Consider the following 20946-nt stretch of genomic DNA (forward strand, 5'->3'; position numbering starts at 1 on the left):
CTTCACTTTGAACACACACAGAGTCAGAAACAGCAGCAGCAGCACCTGGTGGCTGTCAGTGGAACTGCAGCGAGTCCAGCTGTGAAAATAAAGAATAATGAAAACCTGACCTGTGATTTATTTTTTTCTCTGCAGCGGAGTGATCACTCAGAACGGACTCGCCTCGGACCAGGACTCTCCTCGGGTCAGTGACCATCAAAAAACTCATGTTGAGCTCAAACTTTGTATCTTTGAAACGTTATCAACATTTAAAATAATTCTGATGAGCAGGAATCATTTAAAATTCATCATGTGAGACTAGAACAAATGTCTCTGTGTATTCCACCCTCTCAGGACGGCATGGTCGATGGCGAGCTGGTGAACGGCGTTGTTGAACGCAGCTCGAAGGAGCCGAGCCCCAGCGGGTCGCCGACCTCCGGCAGGAAGAGCAAAACCAGCCAGTCGTCCACCCTGCCCTCCAGGAACCAGGAGCCCACGTCCCAGATGGAGAGCTTCCTGCACCGCAAACACGAGTGGGAGGGGCACAACAAGAAGGCCTCCAACAGGTAACAAAGATCCTCTCCTGCAGGAGGGGGAGACCTCTCACTCTGCCTGCACGGCTCTCATCACGCTCTCCCCTCCCTCTCTGATTGGCAGATCGTGGCACAATGTGTACTGCGTCATCAACAACCAGGAGATGGGTTTCTACAAAGACAGCAAGGCGGCGTCTCAGGGCGTGCCGTACCACAACGAGGTCCCCGTCGGCCTGAAGGAGGCGACGTGCGAGGTGGCGTCAGAGTACAAGAAGAAGAAGCACGTCTTCAAACTCAGGTGAGGCTCAGGTTTCAGAGTTTAGGAGAAGGTTGATTTAAATGTGGCGTTCAGGTTTTAACAGCTGAGCGGTTACAATAGATGTTTTATTCATGAAGAGAAGGTCACATCAGTAGAAACATCTTGGTGTGTTTGACCTGATCGTCCTCCTCTCTCCTTTCAGACTCACTGATGGAAACGAGTATCTGTTCCAAGCCAAAGATGAAGTAAGTCTGACTCTGAGCTCTAATGGCGTCCTCTCTGTGAGGTCGCTTCAGGGTCACTCTGCTCAACAGGAACGAGTGGAAGTTGAATTTTGTCTTTTTTTGAGATCTGGATGAGTCTAAAGAAAGTTTAGAGAAGACTAAATCTGGCATGAATTGATGATTAAAACATTTTTATGGAGTCTAAATATTCAGCCGGGCGAGCTTCATGATGTCCAAAGAAAGTCGAGGATGTGAAGTGTGTGACCGAACACACACACACACACACACACACACCTGTCAGGGAGCGGCCTCTACACCTGGCATGTGTCTGTGCAGAGACCTCTTTGTGATGTGTGCGTGTGTATCTGTGTGTGTCTGTGCAGAGACCTCTTTGTGATGTGTGCGTGTGTATCTGTGTGTGACTGTGCAGAGACCTCTTTGTGATGTGTGCGTGTGTATCTGTGTGTGACTGTGCAGAGACCTCTTTGTGATGTGTGCGTGTGTATCTGTGTGTGTGACTGTCGTGTTGTCGCCCCCTGCAGGAGGAGATGAGCACCTGGATCCAGGCCATCCTGAACGCCGGCGCCGATCGCTCCAGCGTCCAGGGCAGCCATCCCGGCACGCCGGTGTCCGGGCGCGCTCAGACACTGCCGGCCACCGTCACGCTGACCACGGAATCGAGTCCCGGGAAGCGAGAGAAGGACAAAGAGAAGGAGAAGGAGAAACGCTTCAGTCTGTTCAAGAAGAAACAGTAGAGAGGAAAACAAAACAAAAAAGAGACGCTTTGGTGAAACTGACTCTTGACTGTCGCTCTGAAACGTCACATTTAGCTTCTGATTTCTTCATCTCCCGCTGGAACATCAAAGAACTGGAATTGTGTTTCAGAGCGAGAGCCAGGTGGGATCTGTTTTCATTTAGCTAAACCGAGAGCGCCAGCTTTTCCCACCGCCAATCCTCCGCCGTTTCCTGTTCTGAACATCAAACACCTGACGTCTGTTAGAAGACAAAAACTGCCACCCCCACGGGCTGTGACACCTGTAGTTCAGGTGAAACATCCGTCCAATAGACAGTCAGAACACGTAAAAAAAAGATCTGAATTCAAAACGTGTTTTCCCCTCAACTAAGAATAGTCAATGACATCACTACCGCACAGCCAATGGCGGAGTATGGCGGCTCAGAAAGCTCAAACGAAAGGAGAAGAAAACTGTTCAAGTTTCACCAAAGTGCAGCGTGAACTTGTTTTTTTGTGTTTTGATCTCGATGCAGTTTGATACGTTTTGTTTTGTTTTTTCTTGGTGTGGTCGGCGATCGGGCGGAGAGGCGGCGCTCAGGATGTTCAACGACACTGTGCCAGAGAGTGAGAGCGGCGCGTGCGTGTTTATAAACGGCGTGTCATCGTCGGCGTAGACAACAAACGGGCAAACATTCGCCTCTACGCTGACAATGACACGCTGTTTTCTCACGACATCACGGCCACTCTCGCTCCGTCTCGGTGACGTCAGCGGGGACCACGCGCTCTTCTTCTGTTTGTTTTTGTTTTCTTACATTTTTGTTGTTTTTTCTAATTTTTTGAAACAGGTCTGAAATTATTTCCTCAATTTTGTGAGGGTGTCTTAAACGACAGCCTACATTCTTCCTCTGCCGGTGAGAAATTGGACCAATAGTGCTTTTTTTGTTTGTTTTTGTTTTTTTTCTTCGTCCTCTGCCACTCCAACCTTTTACGTTTACGACTTTAAAAAAAAAACAGCCAATCACCTTCGAGGAGACGTGTGAAGAGTTCACTTGCATGCTTCGTCAGGCTCAGAGCGTCGCCTGAAAACACTCACCTGGAACGATCAAGATCTCCTCTTTTTTTTATCTTTTCCTCCGTTGGCTGAAGATGAGTATGTATAATAAACACTTTAAGGCGTCGATGTGTGACGGTGATCGTACATCAGGGAGGTACAGGTGTGAAGGTTGCTTGCTTGTCGTCGGCTCTTGGCACCACGCTGCGTTCAGATTTTCTGCTCTTTGATACTCGTGTTGCTCCGCGTCACTGTATATCTATCGTACTGAACATGTATGGAAGTTATCGCCATCTTACTGCACAATCAGAACTACATCTATAGGAATGAACAAGAAGCTGTTTGAGGCCCCATATTTAAACAGAACTTAGACCATAAAGGCTTTTCTCATGTATGAAACTGCACCTGTAGACTTTAAAGCTCTCTCTCTCTCTCTCTCTCTCTCTCTCTCTCTCTCTCTCTCTCTCTCTCTCTCTCTCTCTCTCTCTCTCTGTCAAATATGTGCGATGTCATTAAAGCTTTTAAACTTTACACTTGTGAGTTTTTTTTTTACTGTTATTAAACGGCCATCATTTAAAAAAAAACAAATGACTTAAAGGAGCAGTATGTAACTCTGACCCCTAGTGTTTAAAATGGGTACTGCAGTCTAAATTCTAATAATCACACTGTTTTAAAAATGAAAGCACATAGATATTAAACAATCATTTACAACAAATAACACCGGATCTGGAGAATATAATATATATCTTGTTTTATCAGTAAAAAGCAAAAAAAACAGAGCCCAGGAATAGGGGGAGGAGTTTGGGCGGGGCTACCTGGCTTAACCAGGCCGTAAACATGTTCATCTCTGCTGTAAAAACAGGCTTTTTTGAATGGGTGTGTATGTGACTTCCTGTGCTTCTGCAGCCAGCCTCTAGTGGACACTTGATGAACTGCACTTAAGCACTTACTTCATTTTTCTACACCAGAGGTTGCTGTTTGCTCTTACCATCTCTCTTCTCAAGATTCACCCTCTCGTACAAATATGAATTTCCTGTAGCAAAGTTTGAGGGTTTTCCATCAAAGTGATGCCTCTGCTTATGAGAGAGGATCTTTGCAGCAGCAGATGGACCAAGTTCCTGGTTAAGATCTGACCTGAGTTTATCCCATCCGGAAGATACATTTATATCTACCAGGGGCTATCAGTACATTAGCTGCTAATTATTAAACTACAACTCCCAGCATGCACTGTGAGCTCCTGAATGCAGATTCATGAAGATGCTGCGCTGAAAGCGCCGCTGACCATCTGACCCGCGGAGAGGGAGACCGGAATCAGCCGCCACGGACTTCAGAATAAAACCAAGCAAAGGAATCAAAGCTATGTTTTCTAAAGTATTTATATTCAGAAAATGTCAATGTGAAACGTATCCTTCTGAACAAACTTTCACTTTCAGTCTGTAGGCTGTCAGGCCTTAGCTGTAAAACAATTTTGACATAAAATGTCAGCTTCAACATTTGTGTGTGAACATTTTCACAGACACAGGCACTGCCCTGTTAAGCGCATTCTTTGATACTAATGTGCTCTAAATAGTATTCAAGATCTTCTTTATTTGTATAAGTGTTAATATTGTACTCTACTTTTCAGTTTTCACCTGTAAACGAGCCAAGACAAACTCGCCGTTTATATCTGTGCTTTATTTTGAAATCGATAAACGGAAGTGCAGGTGCAGGTGCAGGTGCTTATTCTTCGGCGTTGACGCTCTCGGTGATCCCTGGGATTCCCGTTAATATCCCGACTTTCCTTCATCATTTTCTGCGTTTTTAATGGCTGTTTGTGAGCTAGCGGGGCAGCTGCGGGTCTCTGCCGGGTCTCAGCGTCTCTCCGCCGGCCTGCAGGAGGAGCGGGACTCGGTGTGTGGAGGTGTGGATGCGGCGGACCGGCGGTGATAAATCGGCGCTGTAATCTCCGGGTTTTAACTGGAAACGGCGAACAGACGGCGGCAGGAACCAGAGGGGGATTGAACCCGATTTCAACCGACTGACTCTCGAATTGGGAATTATTTTTAAATCGACTCAAACTGTCGGTTATTTTTGCAAACGGCCCAAACGGAGCAACGGTGAAAAACGTCAAGATTTACCTGATATCCCCTCACTTTGAGCAGTCAGACATGTGCTCTGAACACATGATTTGTTTCACATTTACCTTCTCAGCAAACTCTGAAGCCTTCCAGGAATATTTCCCGTTTATATCAAATAACCTTCAGCGGAAACGATGAGAATTTTGGGTCACTTTGGATTATTTGTTCGCTAAACGCTCCCCATAGGGATTCCACGGATCGGTAGATTTATTAAAAATGTCCCTGAAGGCTGCCGTAGCTGTCATCTGAATTCTATTAGCTCCTCTGCTAGCACAAATACTGTTTATTAATCATAAACAAAACTTGAATTTAATAAACTACAACAATAAAAACGTGTTAAATAATAATCACATCATAACAAGACGTCAGTTAATACTCATTTATTAGAAATGTTATTTAAATGAAGCTAAATCTGATCGTTTCTCCTCAGATATTACTTTAATTTGTTTATATTGATTTAACATTGATTTTATTGCAGCTCCTACTTTTAATTGAGTTTGTGCCACATGTTTCAGTATAAAAAAGGCTTTATTTTCGTGTAAATCAAATAATCTGCTGTGTAATATTAATGTAAGACATCTCTAGCTACAATAAATCTCTGACTTTGTCCAACAGGAAGTCATTTAGTGTCTAAGTTTTAAAGCTTTGCCTCATCATATTGAATATAATGTCCAGTTGATTTTCAGCCTGATGACCTCTGAGGTTAAAACCCAAAATAAGACAAATTATTTAAGACTTTGTTTCTGAGAGATCAGCGGCTAAATTCTTAAAATTTATGATACAGCTGAAGTTAAAAAAGAAGCACCTGGAGACTGGTTTTGTACACTGAGACAAATGTAGCTGTAAACCTGGAGATTATCCTCTGGTCATCCTCCAACAGTCCTCTTTAGAGGGGAAACCTGCACAGTTAAAGGGACAGTACGATCCTCCAATCAGCGTAAAGACGTAAAGTTTTGTAGTCCTACATCGCTGACGCCCACACATTCATCACCAAGTCAAAACGTGAGAGTAACAAAATCAGACGTCTGATGTGTTTGCGAAACCTCTCAAACATTAGTTAGCAGGCTGGGATTGTGGGAAGTGTAGTTTCACGGTTAAAGACACAATAATGGACTACAACACCCAGCAGCATTAGCAGCAGCAGACTTGGATGGACACTATTTTTGTGTTTGCACAGAAGAGATTTTTCATTGCAGATGCTGCATCAGGAACGTGTTCAGACCACTTTGCTCAGGCGCTGATCCCCCCCCCCCCCCCCCCCCCCACTGAGGATCTTTGATGTTCACGTTCCAGTTCTGAGGCGACATGTCGGATAAGACGGCGCCGCGCTGCCAGCTGAGGCTGGAGTGGATCCATGGTTACAGAGGTCACCAGTGTCGTAACAACCTGTACTACACCGCAGGGAAAGAGGTGGTGTACTTCGTGGCTGGAGTGGGCGTGGTCTACAACACCAGAGAACACACCCAGAAGTTCTACCTGGGACACAATGATGACATCATCAGGTGGGTTGGAACAGCTGATTGTTTTGTGAGCTCATTAGACAAGGAACACGTTTTTAATTTCTAAAAGTTGTAGACACGCTTTCGGTGGCCTGAAGGTCAACTGCAAATTACATTTAACAGAGCAAAAAACATAAATGCTAAAAATCTCTAGTGGACACTGGAGGAACTGCAGCTGTAAAGTTAGACATTTTAACATAGAGCTCTATGAGGACTGACTCACTGCAGGAGACAGACTCTAGTGGACACTGGAGGAACTGCAGCTGTAAAGTTAGACATTTTAACATAGAGCTCTATGAGGACTGACTCACTGCAGGAGACAGACTCTAGTGGACACTGGAGGAACTGCAGCTGTAAAGTTAGACATTTTAACATAGAGCTCTATGAGAACTGACTCACTGCAGGAGACAGACTCTAGTGGACACTGGAGGAACTGCAGCTGTAAAGTTAGACATTTTAACATGGAGCTCTATGAGGACTGACTCACTGCAGGAGACAGACTCTAGTGGACACTGGAGGAACTGCAGCTGTAAAGTTAGACATTTTAACATAGAGCTCTATGGGGACTGACTCACTGCAGGAGACAGACTCTAGTGGACACTGGAGGAACTGCAGCTGTAAAGTTAGACATTTTAACATGGAGCTCTATGGGGACTGACTCACTGCAGGAGACAGACTCTAGTGGACACTGGAGGAACTGCAGCTGTAAAGTTAGACATTTTAACATAGAGCTCTATGGGGACTGACTCACTGCAGGAGACAGACTCTAGTGGACACTGGAGGAACTGCAGCTGTAAAGTTAGACATTTTAACATGGAGCTCTATGGGGACTGACTCACTGCAGGAGACAGAGTCTAGTGGACACTGGAGGAACTGCAGCTGTAAAGTTAGACATTTTAACATGGAGCTCTATGGGGACTGACTCACTGCAGGAGACAGACTCTAGTGGACACTGGAGGAACTGCAGCTGTAAAGTTAGACATTTTAACATGGAGCTCTATGGGGACTGACTCACTGCAGGAGACAGACTCTAGTGGACACTGGAGGAACTGCAGCTGTAAAGTTAGACATTTTAACATGGGGCTCTATGAGGACTGACTCACTGCAGGAGACAGACTCTAGTGGACACTGGAGGAACTGCAGCTGTAAAGTTAGACATTTTAACATAGAGCTCTATGAGGACTGACTCACTGCAGGAGACAGACTCTAGTGGACACTGGAGGAACTGCAGCTGTAAAGTTAGACATTTTAACATAGAGCTCTATGAGGACTGACTCACTGCAGGAGACAGACTCTAGTGGACACTGGAGGAACTGCAGCTGTAAAGTTAGACATTTTAACATAGAGCTCTATGAGGACTGACTCACTGCAGGAGACAGACTCTAGTGGACACTGGAGGAACTGCAGCTGTAAAGTTAGACATTTTAACATGGAGCTCTATGGGGACTGACTCACTGCAGGAGACAAACTCTAGTGGACACTGGAGGAACTGCAGCTGTAAAGTTAGACATTTTAACATGGAGCTCTATGAGGACTGACTCACTGCAGGAGACAGACTCTAGTGGACACTGGAGGAACTGCAGCTGTAAAGTTAGACATTTTAACATGGAGCTCTATGAGGACTGACTCACTGCAGGAGACAGACTCTAGTGGACACTGGAGGAACTGCACTTCTCCATTGATTTAATTTCTCAGTCCTGAAGGTTGCTGCTTGGTGAGAAAACATTCATGTATCCATGGTAACAGCAGATGAAGCTGTCCTGTGGTTTCTTCTCTGACAGATGTTCAAGCTGCAGGTGTTGCCGTGACCCTGATCAGCAGCTCGGTCTGAAGCTAAACGAGGGAATCCGTATGATGTCACAGACCGTGTTAATGGATGAGTTCACTGTTTAACACTGTTCCTCATTATCAGCTGATCAGCTCCGACTGACTGATGTCACACAGGTGTTTTTTACCTGAAGATCTCATGAATAGAAAACTAATGAAACTCTGGGTCTGTTTGAAAAGTCCTTTTTGTTCTGGAAGGTTCCTAACTGAAGTGAAGTGTAACCCGCTTTATTGACATTGTTTTGCTTTTTTTAATGTGAAATGTTTTAATCCCTGAAAATCCTTAATGTGCTGTCGTGAATGTCCCTGAACGCACCATCAAAGACCTTTGAAGTCAGTTGTCAGTTTGTGATGACAACAATATAATTATAATTACAGTGATTGGCTCATTCAAACCATGCTGACCAGTGACGTCCAATCACAGTCAGGCAGGTGCTCAGATGAAACCCGGACCCCCCCCCCCAACAAACAGAGCACAAACTTTAAACTTTCACTGTGGAAATAATATCAGTGGATGCTTCTTAAATCACTCGCGTCGGACCAGGCAGCACGCCGCTGCCCGAGCCCCTCCACCTGATGAGAGCTGACAGCTGGAGGAAAATCGCTGATGATGAAGACGGGCTGAGTGTTTCCCATCATGCTCTGCTCTGACTGACCAGCCTCATTTTGTTCTAACATAGAAAGAGAAATGCTGCGTCAGCCAATCATTGCGCAGCCCTTGTGTCTGCCATCAGCGTCTCTGTGAGGTCACTTTGATGAGGTGACAGTTTGGACGGAGGAAGTGGAGAGCATGACGAGCTGAGCAGTCATTTCAGAATAAAGCTGATTTACTGAGACAGAAACTCACGTCAGTATAAACCGCCAGAACATCTCCTCCCTCGCTCTGATTGGTCGGCCTCTTTGAGAGGTTTCCCAGACAGGAGGTCATCAAACCGAGACCTGGTTCTGATCCTAGCTAACAGGTCTTCAGACTGAGACCTGGTACTGATCCTAACTAACAGGTCTTCAGACTGAGACCTGGTCCTGATCCTAGCTAACAGGTCATCAGACTGAGACCTGGTACTGATCCTAACTAACAGGTCTTCAGACTGAGACCTGGTCCTGATCCTAGTTAACAGGTCATCATACTGAGACCTGGTACTGATCCTAGCTAACAGGTCATCAGACTGAGACCTGGTCCTGATCCTAGCTAACAGGTCATCAGACTGAGACCTGGTCCTGATCCTAGCTAACAGGTCATCATACTGAGACCTGGTACTGATCCTAGCTAACAGGTCATCAGACTGAGACCTGGTAGGGGAACTAGCAGGACTTCACTCTGAACTTGGTATTTAATCGTCTCTCTGTCTCTTTCTTCTCGTCTCTCAGTCTGGCGATGCATCCAGATAAGATCCAGGTCGCCACGGGTCAGGTGGGTAAGGACCCGTACATCTGTATCTGGGACACGTACGCAATGCAGACGGTCTCCATCCTGAGGGACGTCCACACTCACGGAGTCGCCTGTTTGGCCTTCGACTCTGACGGACAGGTCAGACCACGCCCCCCTTGTGATGATGACACTAATATTTACATGTGAAAGACTCTTTCCAAAAGTCTTTATTTTCCATTTTAAAGACAAAAAAAAATATTTTGGTTGATAAAAGTTAAACAACAATAAAACACACACACAGTTCGGGTCACCAGGGGCCTGTTCTACGAAGCAGGAGGATCAGTTACCATGGTAACTTCAGGGTTAACTCTGCTTTTCAGGACTATAAAGGTGGTTTACTTCTTACCGAGGTAGATCACCATGGTAACTGATCCTGAACACATAACCTGCTCTGGAGCAAATTATGTTCGGTATGTTTACGTTAAAGTCTGATAAAACAAATATTCAAAGACGTCATAGACGCAGAAATAAAAAGAAGACAAACATTTTCACAAACTTGCATATGAATATTAGAAGACGTGTGGCCCCAGGATGCTGCCTTGTGGAACCCCAACCTCTAATGATAGTCCCTTTAGAACGACTGATGGACCGACTCACCCCACTCAGTTCGATCCCATGGTTTGACTGTCAGTGGTGGGCGGGGCTTCACTCTGGTTGACATGTGTTGAATAAAAAGTCAAATGGATCTAGTTGACTCTGACATGTTTTGTCGTGTTTGTGTTCTTGTAGCGTTTGGGGTCTGTTGGTTTGGACGCCAAAAACACTCTCTGTGTTTGGGATTGGAGGAGAGGACGGGTCCTCGCCACGGCAACTGGACACTCAGACAGAGTACAACCTTTCATTTAGTCACATACTGTTTGTTACACAGTTAAAGCTTGTATCTCGCTGTTCTCAGACGGACTTTGATTCACATGTTTCATAAAGATCTTATACGTATGAATTTTAAAATCTGTCCCTCTGTGCTGCAGATCTTTGACGTGTCCTGGGACCCGTTCACGTCCAGTCGTCTGGTCAGCTGTGGAGTCAAACACATTAAGGTCAGACAGACACTGAGCAGATGCTTTAAATCAACCACATACAGTTTAATAATGAACATGTCAGGGTAACGAAATTCCTGTGTGATTGTGTGTAGTTCTGGACGCTGTGTGGGAATGCTCTGACCCCTAAGAGAGGCATTTTTGGTAAGACGGGCGACCTGCAGACCATCCTGTGTGTTTCTGCAGCCAAAGAGGAGCTGACGTACTCTGGAGCTCTGAACGGAGACGTTTACGTGTGGAAGGGGATCACTCTGATCAGGACTGTGCAGGCTGCACACGGGGTAAATACAGAATTGTTTAAACCTCTTAATGATTTAGGCCCCATCAATAAATTAAAATTAAAGAGCTGCTGAGAGGTTATGGTCTGAAGCAGGATGAATAATGGGGAAATGTTTTTTGTGTTAAGGCGGGGATCTTCAGCATGCACGCCTGTGAGGAAGGATTTGCCACAGGGGGACGAGACGGCTGCATCCGCCTGTGGGACGTTGACTTCAAACCCATCACCAAGATCGACCTGAGGGAGGCGGAGCAAGGATACAAAAGTATGAACATCTGGGATCAGGTCCACATCACACACCTGCAGACAGACTCTGGTTTTAAAGAAGGACATCTCTTTTTATTCAATGCTTTCATTAAATGTGATTTTTTGATCCAGCAGATGTCGCCCTTGAGCACCAGCATGAAACCAAAACAACTCACGCTGCATTGTTGTGTTAGCATGCTAATGCTAGTGATCTTTATTATGCTGGTATCTTCACACTGCATGTAAATTTACCTGAAATGAGCGTGATCTAGAAACACAGTTAAGCAGTGAGTACAGTATGTTATTCTTCTTTTCTCTAGTCCCTCAATTAAACAACTTTTATACGTGAGGGGAGGAGTCAGCCGGCCGGCCGTACTGGCGATGTAAACAAACTGAAGATAGGACTCTGAAAACTCTGAAAACATCACAGACAGTGGGACTCGGGTGTTACACCCATTGTAGACAGTCATGACTCACAGAGTTATTTTCAGAGGAGATACTTGATTTCTACATTTAAGTGTGAAAACTCACATAGAAAGACTTTAGTGAAAGCACCGATTTAAAAAAAAAAAAAAAAAAAAAAAAAAAAAAAAAAGACGTCCTTCTTTAAAACTGCTTGTAGTGTGTTCAGCTAACTGAAGACTCACAGATTGAGTTTGTGTTTTTGTGTCTCAGGTCTGTCGATCCGCAGTGTTTGCTGGAAGGCAGACCGGATTCTGGCGGGAACACAGGATAGTGAGATCTTTGAGGTCATGGTCCGAGACCGGGACAAACCGGTTCTTCTGATGCAGGGACACAGCGAGGGCGAGCTGTGGGCGCTTGACCTGCACCCAAAACAGCCAGTCGCAGTCACTGGGAGCGACGACCGCTCCGTCAGGTTGGTACAACTCACAAACAGCTGATCAGCTCAAAAAACTTCTCCATTATCTGATGTTCTGTCTCTCTCTCCTGTCTGTCTGTCAGGCTGTGGAGTCTTCCCGACCACACTCTGTTGGCTCGCTGTAACATGGAGGAATCAGTCCGCAGTGTTTCCTTCAATAACGATGGCTCTCAGCTCGCTTTGGGGATGAAGGACGGTTCTTTCACCGTGCTGAGAGTCAGGTGAGCTCAGGATATAAATTGTGTTCCTGCATTCACTTTATTACTTTTATATTATTACTTCACATCAAAGGGTAATTTGCTCATCGGCTAACCAAAAAGTTAATTTAAATATCCTTTGAGTAAGCTCAAATGTTGATCTCGGAGGCTAATGTTGTGTTAATCCAGGTTGGACCCTGACCCTGACCCAGCATCGGAAAGAGACTTTCTGAGAAAATGCTAGAAATGTGTTTAGCTTCAACCTCCATTGTTGAAAAATGAAGTAAAAAAACTGCAGTTCCTAAAGTTTCCACTTAAGTCTGGCTGCAAAAGTTAAGAACTCCCCATTAGGTCACATATAAAAATGTCCATTTTGTCAGCAGAAAGGACTGCAGCCTGGTTCAAAAACTGTTTGTTCTCTATAGCTCATTCTTGGTCAAAAGTGTAGAAGAGGTGAATCATTTTACGTCTGTTGTATTGAGGTTAAGAGATATTCATAAATTTGTATTCTAAGAAGAGTTGACGTATATTTGAATTAAATCTTGAAAACATTGATTCGAGTAAAGTAAACTTGTACATTTTGAAATTGGAGAGGACCTAGGATTGAGCCTTGAGGAACCCCACACATCAAGTTTGTACATGAGCTGCATGGTTGCCAAAGTTTGAAGCTTGTGTTAAAACCTCCGGATATAAAGTCAACCTTTCCTTTTTCTCCAGAGACATGACGGAGGTTGTGCACATCAAGGACAGAAAAGAAGTGATACACGAGCTGAAGTTTTCACCCGATGGTTCCTTCCTGGCGGTGGGCTCAAACGACGGGCTGGTGGACGTCTACGCCGTCGCTCAGCGTTACAAGAAGGTGGGCGAGTGCAGCCGCTCCGCCTCCTTCATCACCCACCTGGACTGGTCGGTGGACAGCCGCTTCCTGCAGACAAATGATGGCGCTGGGGAGCGGCTCTTCTACAGGATGCCAGGTACAGTCTGAAAAACTGAAAATTTACTGTGACTTAGTGGACTGTGGACTTGATTTGGGACTCATCAGTGAAAACAGGGACAGGACTTATCACCCTAAGTTTGAGACTTGATGAAGACAAACCTGTCTCAACCTAACTTAACTGTTTAGACTTCTTGTTGTAAGACTCACAAGTCGAGACCAGAGAATTGACTTGAGAATCACCTGTCCAGATGAGGGACATTTGGTGTGCGACTAAAAATATAAAGACCTGGGGCTTGACTTTGGACTTACCTGTCTAGGTTAAGGACATGACTTGGGACTTATCTTTTGAGACCAGAATCTGACTTGGAAGTTCCTTGTCTAGACTTAGGGGTTACTTATCCCCCTAATGACCCCTGACCCCCTCTATGTGTCCTCCAGCGGGTAAGCTGGTCCCGAAAGAGGAGTCAAAGGGGATCCACTGGATGACCTGGACAGGTGTGGTGGGTGCGGAGGTGAACGGCATCTGGCCTAAATACTCAAACATCACCAACATCAACTCTGTGGACGCCAACTACAGCAGCGCCGTGCTGGTGACCGGAGACGACCTGGGACTCGTCAAACTCTTCAGGTTCCCCTGTCTGAAGAAAGGTGGGTCTCACAAACATTCAAACCTTTTCAGACACGTTTAGACCGTGGGACAGCAGGAGAGACCGCAGTCTAAAGTTATATGTACCTTTTTCTAAAAGTTAAAACTGTTTTAATCTTCACCATCAAACAGGAGCCAAATTCAAGAAGTACATTGGTCACTCTGCCCATGTGACAAACGTCCGCTGGTCAAACGACCTGCAGTGGGTCATCAGCACAGGCGGAGCTGACCATGCCGTCTTCCAGTGGAGGTTCCTGCCTGAGGGGGTCATGAATGGCGTCCTGGAGCCCCTCCTCCAAGGTAACAGCCCCAATGACATGGCAACCTGCGTGAGCATCGACTCTAGAGGGGGGGGGGGGGGGGGGGGACAGATCTCTCCAATGTCTCCAACTTGACACGATTATACACGAGTATAATCTAAAAAACAACTTTCTGTAAACATCACATGGTGTCATCTGTAAACAACTCCTACTTTGGAAAAACAAATTTATGGCAACTTTATTTTTTTTATACAATGCTATGAACAACTTTTAGGTGTTTTATTATAATATTTTTCTCTGGTTTGTATCAGAGGGTTACGCTGATTCCAACAGCGGAGAGTCGGACTCGGACCTGTCGGACGTCCCAGAGCTCGACTCAGACATCGAACAGGAAGCTCAGACCAGCTACGAACGCCAGGTGACCGGACACAAATCAAACACATGATGTGAATACCTGTCTGTCTGTCTGACTGACTGTCTGTCTGTGTGTCTGTCTGTCTGTCTGTCTGTCTCACCTGTCTGTCTGTCTGTGTGTCTGTCTGTGTGTGTCTGTCTGTCTGTCTGTCTGTCTGTCTCGTCTGTCTGTCTTACCTGTCTGTCTGTCTGTCTGTCTGTCTGACTCACCTGTCTCTGTCTGCAGGTGTATAAGGAGGACCTTCCTCAGCTGAGGAAGAAGCTGATTGGTTCCCTGAAGAGGCAGAAAGCTCCGGAGGAGGGGCTTCGTCTGCAGTTTGTTCACGGGTAAAAACTAACTTTTAATAATCAATAAAACTTCAAGAAGTAGTTTACGTCATATATACACTGACCTTATAATGGCGCCCTTGTTCCCCGTCTCCTGCAGGTATCGGGGCTTCGACTGTCGTAACAACCTGTTCTACAGTCAGACCGGCGAGGTGGTGTACCACGTGGCCGCCGTCGCCGTCGTCTACAACCGTCTGCAGCACAGTCAGAGGTTTTACCTCGGCCACGACGACGACATCCTCAGCCTCACCGTCCACCCACTCAAAGACTACGTGGCCTCCGCGCAGGTATGCCCCGGCCAATCAGAATGCAGCATGTCACACTGAGTGAGAGGGTTTCTGATTGGCGGTCTGTGTCCTCAGGTGGGCAGAGACCCAGCGGTCCACGTGTGGGACATCCAGACTCTGAAGTGTCTGTCTCTGCTGAAAGGACACCACAGCAGAGGAGTGTCTGCGCTGGAGTTTACAGGTACAGGGTCATCAGTATCTTGTCTCTTCCTCTCTCTGTATCTTGACTCTTCCTCTCTCTCTGTATCTTGTCTCTTCCTCTCTCTCTGTATCTTGTCTCTTCCTTTCTCTGTGTCTTGTCTCTCTCTGTATCTTGTCTCTTCTCTCTGTATCTTGTCTCTTCCTCTCTTTGTATCTTGTCTCTTCCTTTCTCTGTATCTTGTCTCTCTCTCTGTATCTTGTCTCTTCTTCTCTCTGTATCTTGTCTCTTCTTCTCTCTGTATCTTGTCTCTTCCTCTCTCTGTATCTTGACTCTTCCTCTCTCTGTATCTTGACTCTTACTCTCTCTGTATCTTGTCTCTTCCTCTCTGTATCTTGACTCTTCGTCTCTGTATCTTGACTCTTCATCTCTTTGTATCTTGACTCTTCCTCTCTGTATCTTGACTCTTCATCTCTTCCTCTCTCTGTATCTTGACTCTTCCTCTCTTCCTCTCTCTGTATCTTGACTCTTCCTCTCTTTGTATCTTCTCTCTTCCTCTCTCTCTGCATCTTGTCTGTTCCTCTCTGTATCTTGACTCTTCGTCTCTTTGTATCTTGACTCTTCCTCTCTTTGTATCTTGTCTCTTCCTCTCTCTCTGTATCTTGACTCTTCCTCTCTGTATCTTGACTCGTCTCTTTGTATCTTGACTCTTCCTCTCTTTGTATCTTGACTCTTCTCTCTGTATCTTGACTCTTCGTCTCTTCCTCTCTCTGTATCTTGACTCTTCGTCTCTTCCTCTCTCTGTATCTTGACTCTGCGTCTCTCTGTATCTTGACTCTTCGTCTCTTCCTCTCTCTGTATCTTGACTCTTCCTCTCTCTGTATCTTGACTCTTCCTCTCTCTGTATCTTGACTCTTCCTCTCTGTATCTTGATTCTTCGTCTCTTCCTCTCTCTGTGTCTTGACTCTTCCTCTCTCTGTATCTTGACTCTTCCTCTCTGTATCTTGACTCTTCGTCTCTTCCTCTCTCTGTGTCTTGTCTCTTCCTCTCTCTGTATCTTGACTCTGCGTCTCTCTGTATCTTGACTCTTTGTCTCTTCCTCTCTCTGTATCTTGACTCTTCCTCTCTGTATCTTGACTCTTCCTCTCTGTATCTTGACTCTTCGTCTCTGTATCTTGACTCTTCGTCTCTTCCTCTCTCTGTCTCTTGACTCTTCCTCTCTCTCTGTATCTTGACTCTTCATCTCTTCCTCTCTTTGTATCTTGTCTCTTCCTCTCTCTCTGTATCTTGACTCTTTGTCTCTTCCTCTCTCTGTATCTTGACTCTTCCTCTCTTCCTCTCTCTGTATCTTGACTCTTTGTCTCTTCCTCTCTCTGTATCTTGACTCTTGGTCTCGTCCTCTCTCTGTATCTTGACTCTTCCTCTCTGTATCTTGACTCTTCGTCTCTTTATATCTTGACTCTTCCTCTTTTTTTATCTAGTCTCTTCTCTCTGTATCTTGACTCTTCGTCTCTTCCGCTCTCTGTATCTTGACTCTTCGTCTCTTCCTCTCTCTGTATCTTGACTCTTCCTCTCTCTGTATCTTGACTCTTCATCTCTTCCTCTCTCTGTATCTTGACTCTTCCTCTCTCTCTGTATCTTGACTCTTCATCTCTTCCTCTCTTTGTATCTTGTCTCTTCCTCTCTCTCTGTATCTTGACTCTTCGTCTCTTCCTCTCTCTGTATCTTGACTCTTCGTCTCTTCCTCTCTCTGTATCTTGACTCTTCCTCTCTTCCTCTCTCTGTATCTTGACTCTTCCTCTCTTTGTATCTTCTCTCTTCCTCTCTCTCTGCATCTTGTCTGTTCCTCTCTGTATCTTGACTCTTCGTCTCTTTGTATCTTGTCTCTTCCTCTCTTTGTATCTTGTCTCTTCCTCTCTCTCTGTATCTTGACTCTTCCTCTCTGTATCTTGACTCGTCTCTTTGTATCTTGACTCTTCCTCTCTTTGTATCTTGACTCTTCTCTCTGTATCTTGACTCTTCGTCTCTTCCTCTCTCTGTATCTTGACTCTTCGTCTCTTCCTCTCGCTGTATCTTGACTCTTCGTCTCTGTATCTTGACTCTTCGTCTCTTCGTCTCTCTGTATCTTGACTCTTCGTCTCTTCCTCTCTCTGTATCTTGACTCTGCGTCTCTCTGTATCTTGACTCTTCGTCTCTTCCTCTCTCTGTATCTTGACTCTTCCTCTCTCTGTATCTTGACTCTTCCTCTCTGTATCTTGATTCTTCATCTCTTCCTCTCTCTGTGTCTTGACTCTTCCTCTCTCTGTGTCTTGACTCTTCCTCTCTGTATCTTGACTCTTCCTCTCTTCCTCTCTCTGTGTCTTGACTCTTCCTCTCTCTGTATCTTGACTCTGCGTCTCTCTGTATCTTGACTCTTTGTCTCTTCCTCTCTCTGTATCTTGACTCTTCCTCTCTGTATCTTGACTCTTCCTCTCTGTAATTTGACTCTTCGTCTCTGTATCTTGACTCTTCCTCTCTCTGTATCTTGACTCTTTGTCTCTTCCTCTCTCTGTATCTTGACTCTTTGTCTCTTCCTCTCTCTGTATCTTGACTCTTCCTCTCTGTATCTTGACTCTTCGTCTCTGTATCTTGACTCTTCCTCTCTCTGTATCTTGACTCTTCGTCTCTTCCTCTCTCTGTGTCTTGACTCTTCCTCTCTCTGTATCTTGACTCTTCGTCTCTGTATCTTGACTCTTCGTCTCTCTGTATCTTGACTCTTCGTCTCTTCCTCTCTCTGTGTCTTGACTCTTCCTCTCTCTGTATCTTGACTCTTCGTCTCTGTATCTTGACTCTTTGTCTCTTCCTCTCTCTGTATCTTGACTCTTCTTCTCTGTATCTTGACTCTTTGTCTCTTCCTCTCTCTGTATCTTGACTCTTTGTCTCTTCCTCTCTCTGTATCTTGACTCTTCCTCTCTGTATCTTGACTCTTCGTCTCTGTATCTTGACTCTTCCTCTCTCTGTATCTTGACTCTTCGTCTCTTCCTCTCTCTGTGTCTTGACTCTTCGTCTCTTCCTCTCTCTGTGTCTTGACTCTTCCTCTCTCTGTATCTTGACTCTTCCTCTCTGTATCTTGACTCTGTCTCTTCCTCTCTCTGTATCTTGACTCTTCCTCTCTCTGTATCTTGACTCTTCGTCTCTTCCTCTCTCTGTGTCTTGACTCTTCCTCTCTCTGTATCTTGACTCTTCCTCTCTGTATCTTGACTCTGTCTCTTCCTCTCTCTGTATCTTGACTCTTCCTCTCTGTATCTTGACTCTTCGTCTCTGTATTTTGACTCTTCCTCTCTCTGTATCTTGACTCTTCGTCTCTTCCTCTCTCTGTGTCTTGACTCTTCCTCTCTCTGTATCTTGACTCTTCCTCTCTGTATCTTGACTCTTTGTCTCTTCCTCTCTCTGTATCTTGACTCTTTGTCTCTTCCTCTCTCTGTATCTTGACTCTTCGTCTCTTCCTCTCTCTGTATCTTGACTCTTCGTCTCTGTATCTTGACTCTTCCTCTCTCTGTATCTTGACTCTTCGTCTCTTCCTCTCTCTGTGTCTTGACTCTTCCTCTCTCTGTGTCTTGACTCTTCCTCTCTGTATCTTGACTCTTCGTCTCTTCCTCTCTCTGTATCTTGACTCTTCCTCTCTCTGTATCTTGACTCTTCGTCTCTTCCTCTCTCTGTATCTTGACTCTTCGTCTCTGTATTTTGACTCTTCCTCTCTCTGTGTCTTGACTCTTCCTCTCTCTGTATCTTGACTCTTCCTCTCTGTATCTTGACTCTTCGTCTCTCTGTCTCAGCCGACGGAAAGAGTTTGGTCTCGGCGGGAATCGATGAGTTTCACTCCATCGTCATCTGGGACTGGAAGAAAGGAGAGAGGCTGGCCAAAGCTCGGTAACCACTCCCCTTATCATGATCAGTGTGGCGTTCAGTGTCAGAGTGTGATGTGGGAGATTTGATTTAAAAACATAATAACTCCAGACTTTGTTCTGCAGGGGTCATAAAGATAAGATCTTTGTGGTGAGGAGTAACCCGTTCAGGATGGACAAACTGGTGACGGTCGGCATGAAACACATCAAGTTCTGGCAACATTCAGGTAAACTTCGCCCTCCTCTTCTTCATCACCTGAAACACCTTCATCCTCAGGTGACCAGAAGGAAACCCTCTCTCTCCTCTCCTGCAGGGGGCGGTCTGACCTTCAAGCGGGGGATCTTTGGGAACCTGGGGAAGCAGGAAACGATGATGTCGGCATGTTACGGTCGATCGGAGGACCTGGTTTTCTCCGGAGCGACAAACGGAGACGTTTACATCTGGAGGGACACGACGCTCATCAAGACCGTCAAAGCACACGACGGCCCCGTGTTCGCCATGTGCTCCCTGGACAAGGTAAGACCTGGAACTTTTCCCTGTGTCCATATTTAAAGAGAGTCAGAGGAAGGAGAGCGTCCTTTGTTTTATTCATGATGTAAAAATATACACGATGCGGGGTGCTGGTGGGGCAGTGGTTAGTGCGCGCGCAGGCTGTGGTCCTCAAAGCAGGCGGCCCGGGTTCAAATCCGACCTGTGGCTCCTTTCCTGCATGTCATTCCCTACTCTCTCTCTCTCTGGTTTCTGACTCTATCCACTGTCCTCTCTCTCTCTCTGGTTTCTGACTCTATCCACTGTCCTCTCTCTCTCTCTGGTTTCTGACTCTATCCACTGTCCTCTCTCTCTGGTTTCAGACTCTATCCACTGTCCTCTCTCTCTCTCTGGTTTCTGACTCTATCCTCTGTCCTCTCTCTCTCTCTGGTTTCTGACTCTATCCACTGTCCTCTCTCTCCCTGGTTTCTGACTCTATCCACTGTCCTCTCTCTCTCTGGTTTCTGACTCTATCCTCTGTCCTCTCTCTCTCTGGTTTCAGACTCTATCCACTGTCCTCTCTCTCCCTGGTTTCAGACTCTATCCACTGTCCTCTCTCTCTCTCTGGTTTCTGACTCTATCCACTGTCCTCTCTCTCTGGTTTCTGACTCTATCCACTGTCCTCTCTCTCTCTGGTTTCTGACTCTATCCACTGTCCTCTCTCTCCCTGGTTTCAGACTCTATCCACTGTCCTCTCTCTCTCTCTGGTTTCTGACTCTATCCACTGTCCTCTCTCTCTCTGGTTTCTGACTCTATCCACTGTCCTCTCTCTCTCTGGTTTCTGACTCTATCCACTGTCCTCTCTCTCTCTCTCTGGTTTCTGACTCTATCCACTGTCCTCTCTCTCTCTCTGGTTTCTGACTCTATCCACTGTCCTCTCTCTCTCTGGTTTCTGACTCTATCCACTGTCCTCTCTCTCTCTCTGGTTTCAGACTCTATCCACTGTCCTCTCTCTCTCTGGTTTCTGACTCTATCCACTGTCCTCTCTCTCTCTCTGGTTTCAGACTCTATCCACTGTCCTCTCTCTCTCTCTGGTTTCAGACTCTATCCACTGTCCTCTCTCTCTCTGGTTTCTGACTCTATCCACTGTCCTCTCTCTACAATAAAGGCACAAAATGCCCAGAAATTAATCTTTGAATAAAATATATATACACGATGCGTTCATTGTACAGGGTTTCGTGACGGGGGGGAAGGATGGCATCGTGGAGCTGTGGGACGACATGTTTGAGAGATGT

General features: G+C 45.7%; 2 protein-coding genes across 8 annotated transcripts in view; both read left to right on the forward strand.

Moving 5' to 3' along the window:
- LOC110003842 (spectrin beta chain, non-erythrocytic 1-like) overlaps positions 1-3310 on the forward strand; it is a 40779-nt gene extending 37469 nt beyond the window's left edge. For both annotated transcript variants that reach the window (XM_065960789.1, XM_065960793.1), the window contains 5 exons: positions 136-184; positions 334-545; positions 637-810; positions 974-1016; positions 1538-3310. In XM_065960789.1, the coding sequence (XP_065816861.1) occupies positions 136-184; positions 334-545; positions 637-810; positions 974-1016; positions 1538-1750 (691 nt within the window). In that variant the 3' untranslated portion in view covers positions 1751-3310. The remainder of the gene's footprint in view (positions 1-135; positions 185-333; positions 546-636; positions 811-973; positions 1017-1537) is intronic.
- Positions 3311-4501: 1191 nt separating this feature from the next.
- The window catches only part of LOC110005052 (echinoderm microtubule-associated protein-like 6), a 33362-nt gene continuing 16917 nt past the window's right edge, over positions 4502-20946 (forward strand). For all 6 annotated transcript variants that reach the window (XM_065960797.1, XM_065960798.1, XM_065960799.1 and 3 more), the window contains exons 1-19: positions 4502-6398; positions 9591-9750; positions 10381-10479; positions 10620-10688; positions 10784-10969; positions 11095-11230; positions 11887-12088; positions 12175-12312; positions 13006-13262; positions 13664-13873; positions 14004-14171; positions 14443-14549; positions 14772-14872; positions 14973-15159; positions 15235-15340; positions 19114-19207; positions 19309-19409; positions 19497-19699; positions 20884-20946. The exon at positions 20884-20946 is cut by the window's right edge and continues 49 nt beyond it. In XM_065960797.1, the coding sequence (XP_065816869.1) occupies positions 6202-6398; positions 9591-9750; positions 10381-10479; positions 10620-10688; positions 10784-10969; positions 11095-11230; positions 11887-12088; positions 12175-12312; positions 13006-13262; positions 13664-13873; positions 14004-14171; positions 14443-14549; positions 14772-14872; positions 14973-15159; positions 15235-15340; positions 19114-19207; positions 19309-19409; positions 19497-19699; positions 20884-20946 (2784 nt within the window). In that variant the 5' untranslated portion in view covers positions 4502-6201. The remainder of the gene's footprint in view (positions 6399-9590; positions 9751-10380; positions 10480-10619; positions 10689-10783; positions 10970-11094; positions 11231-11886; positions 12089-12174; positions 12313-13005; positions 13263-13663; positions 13874-14003; positions 14172-14442; positions 14550-14771; positions 14873-14972; positions 15160-15234; positions 15341-19113; positions 19208-19308; positions 19410-19496; positions 19700-20883) is intronic.

The sequence above is a fragment of the Labrus bergylta genome, chromosome 1 (assembly GCF_963930695.1).
Source record: "Labrus bergylta chromosome 1, fLabBer1.1, whole genome shotgun sequence".
Classification (NCBI taxonomy): domain Eukaryota; kingdom Metazoa; phylum Chordata; class Actinopteri; order Labriformes; family Labridae; genus Labrus; species Labrus bergylta.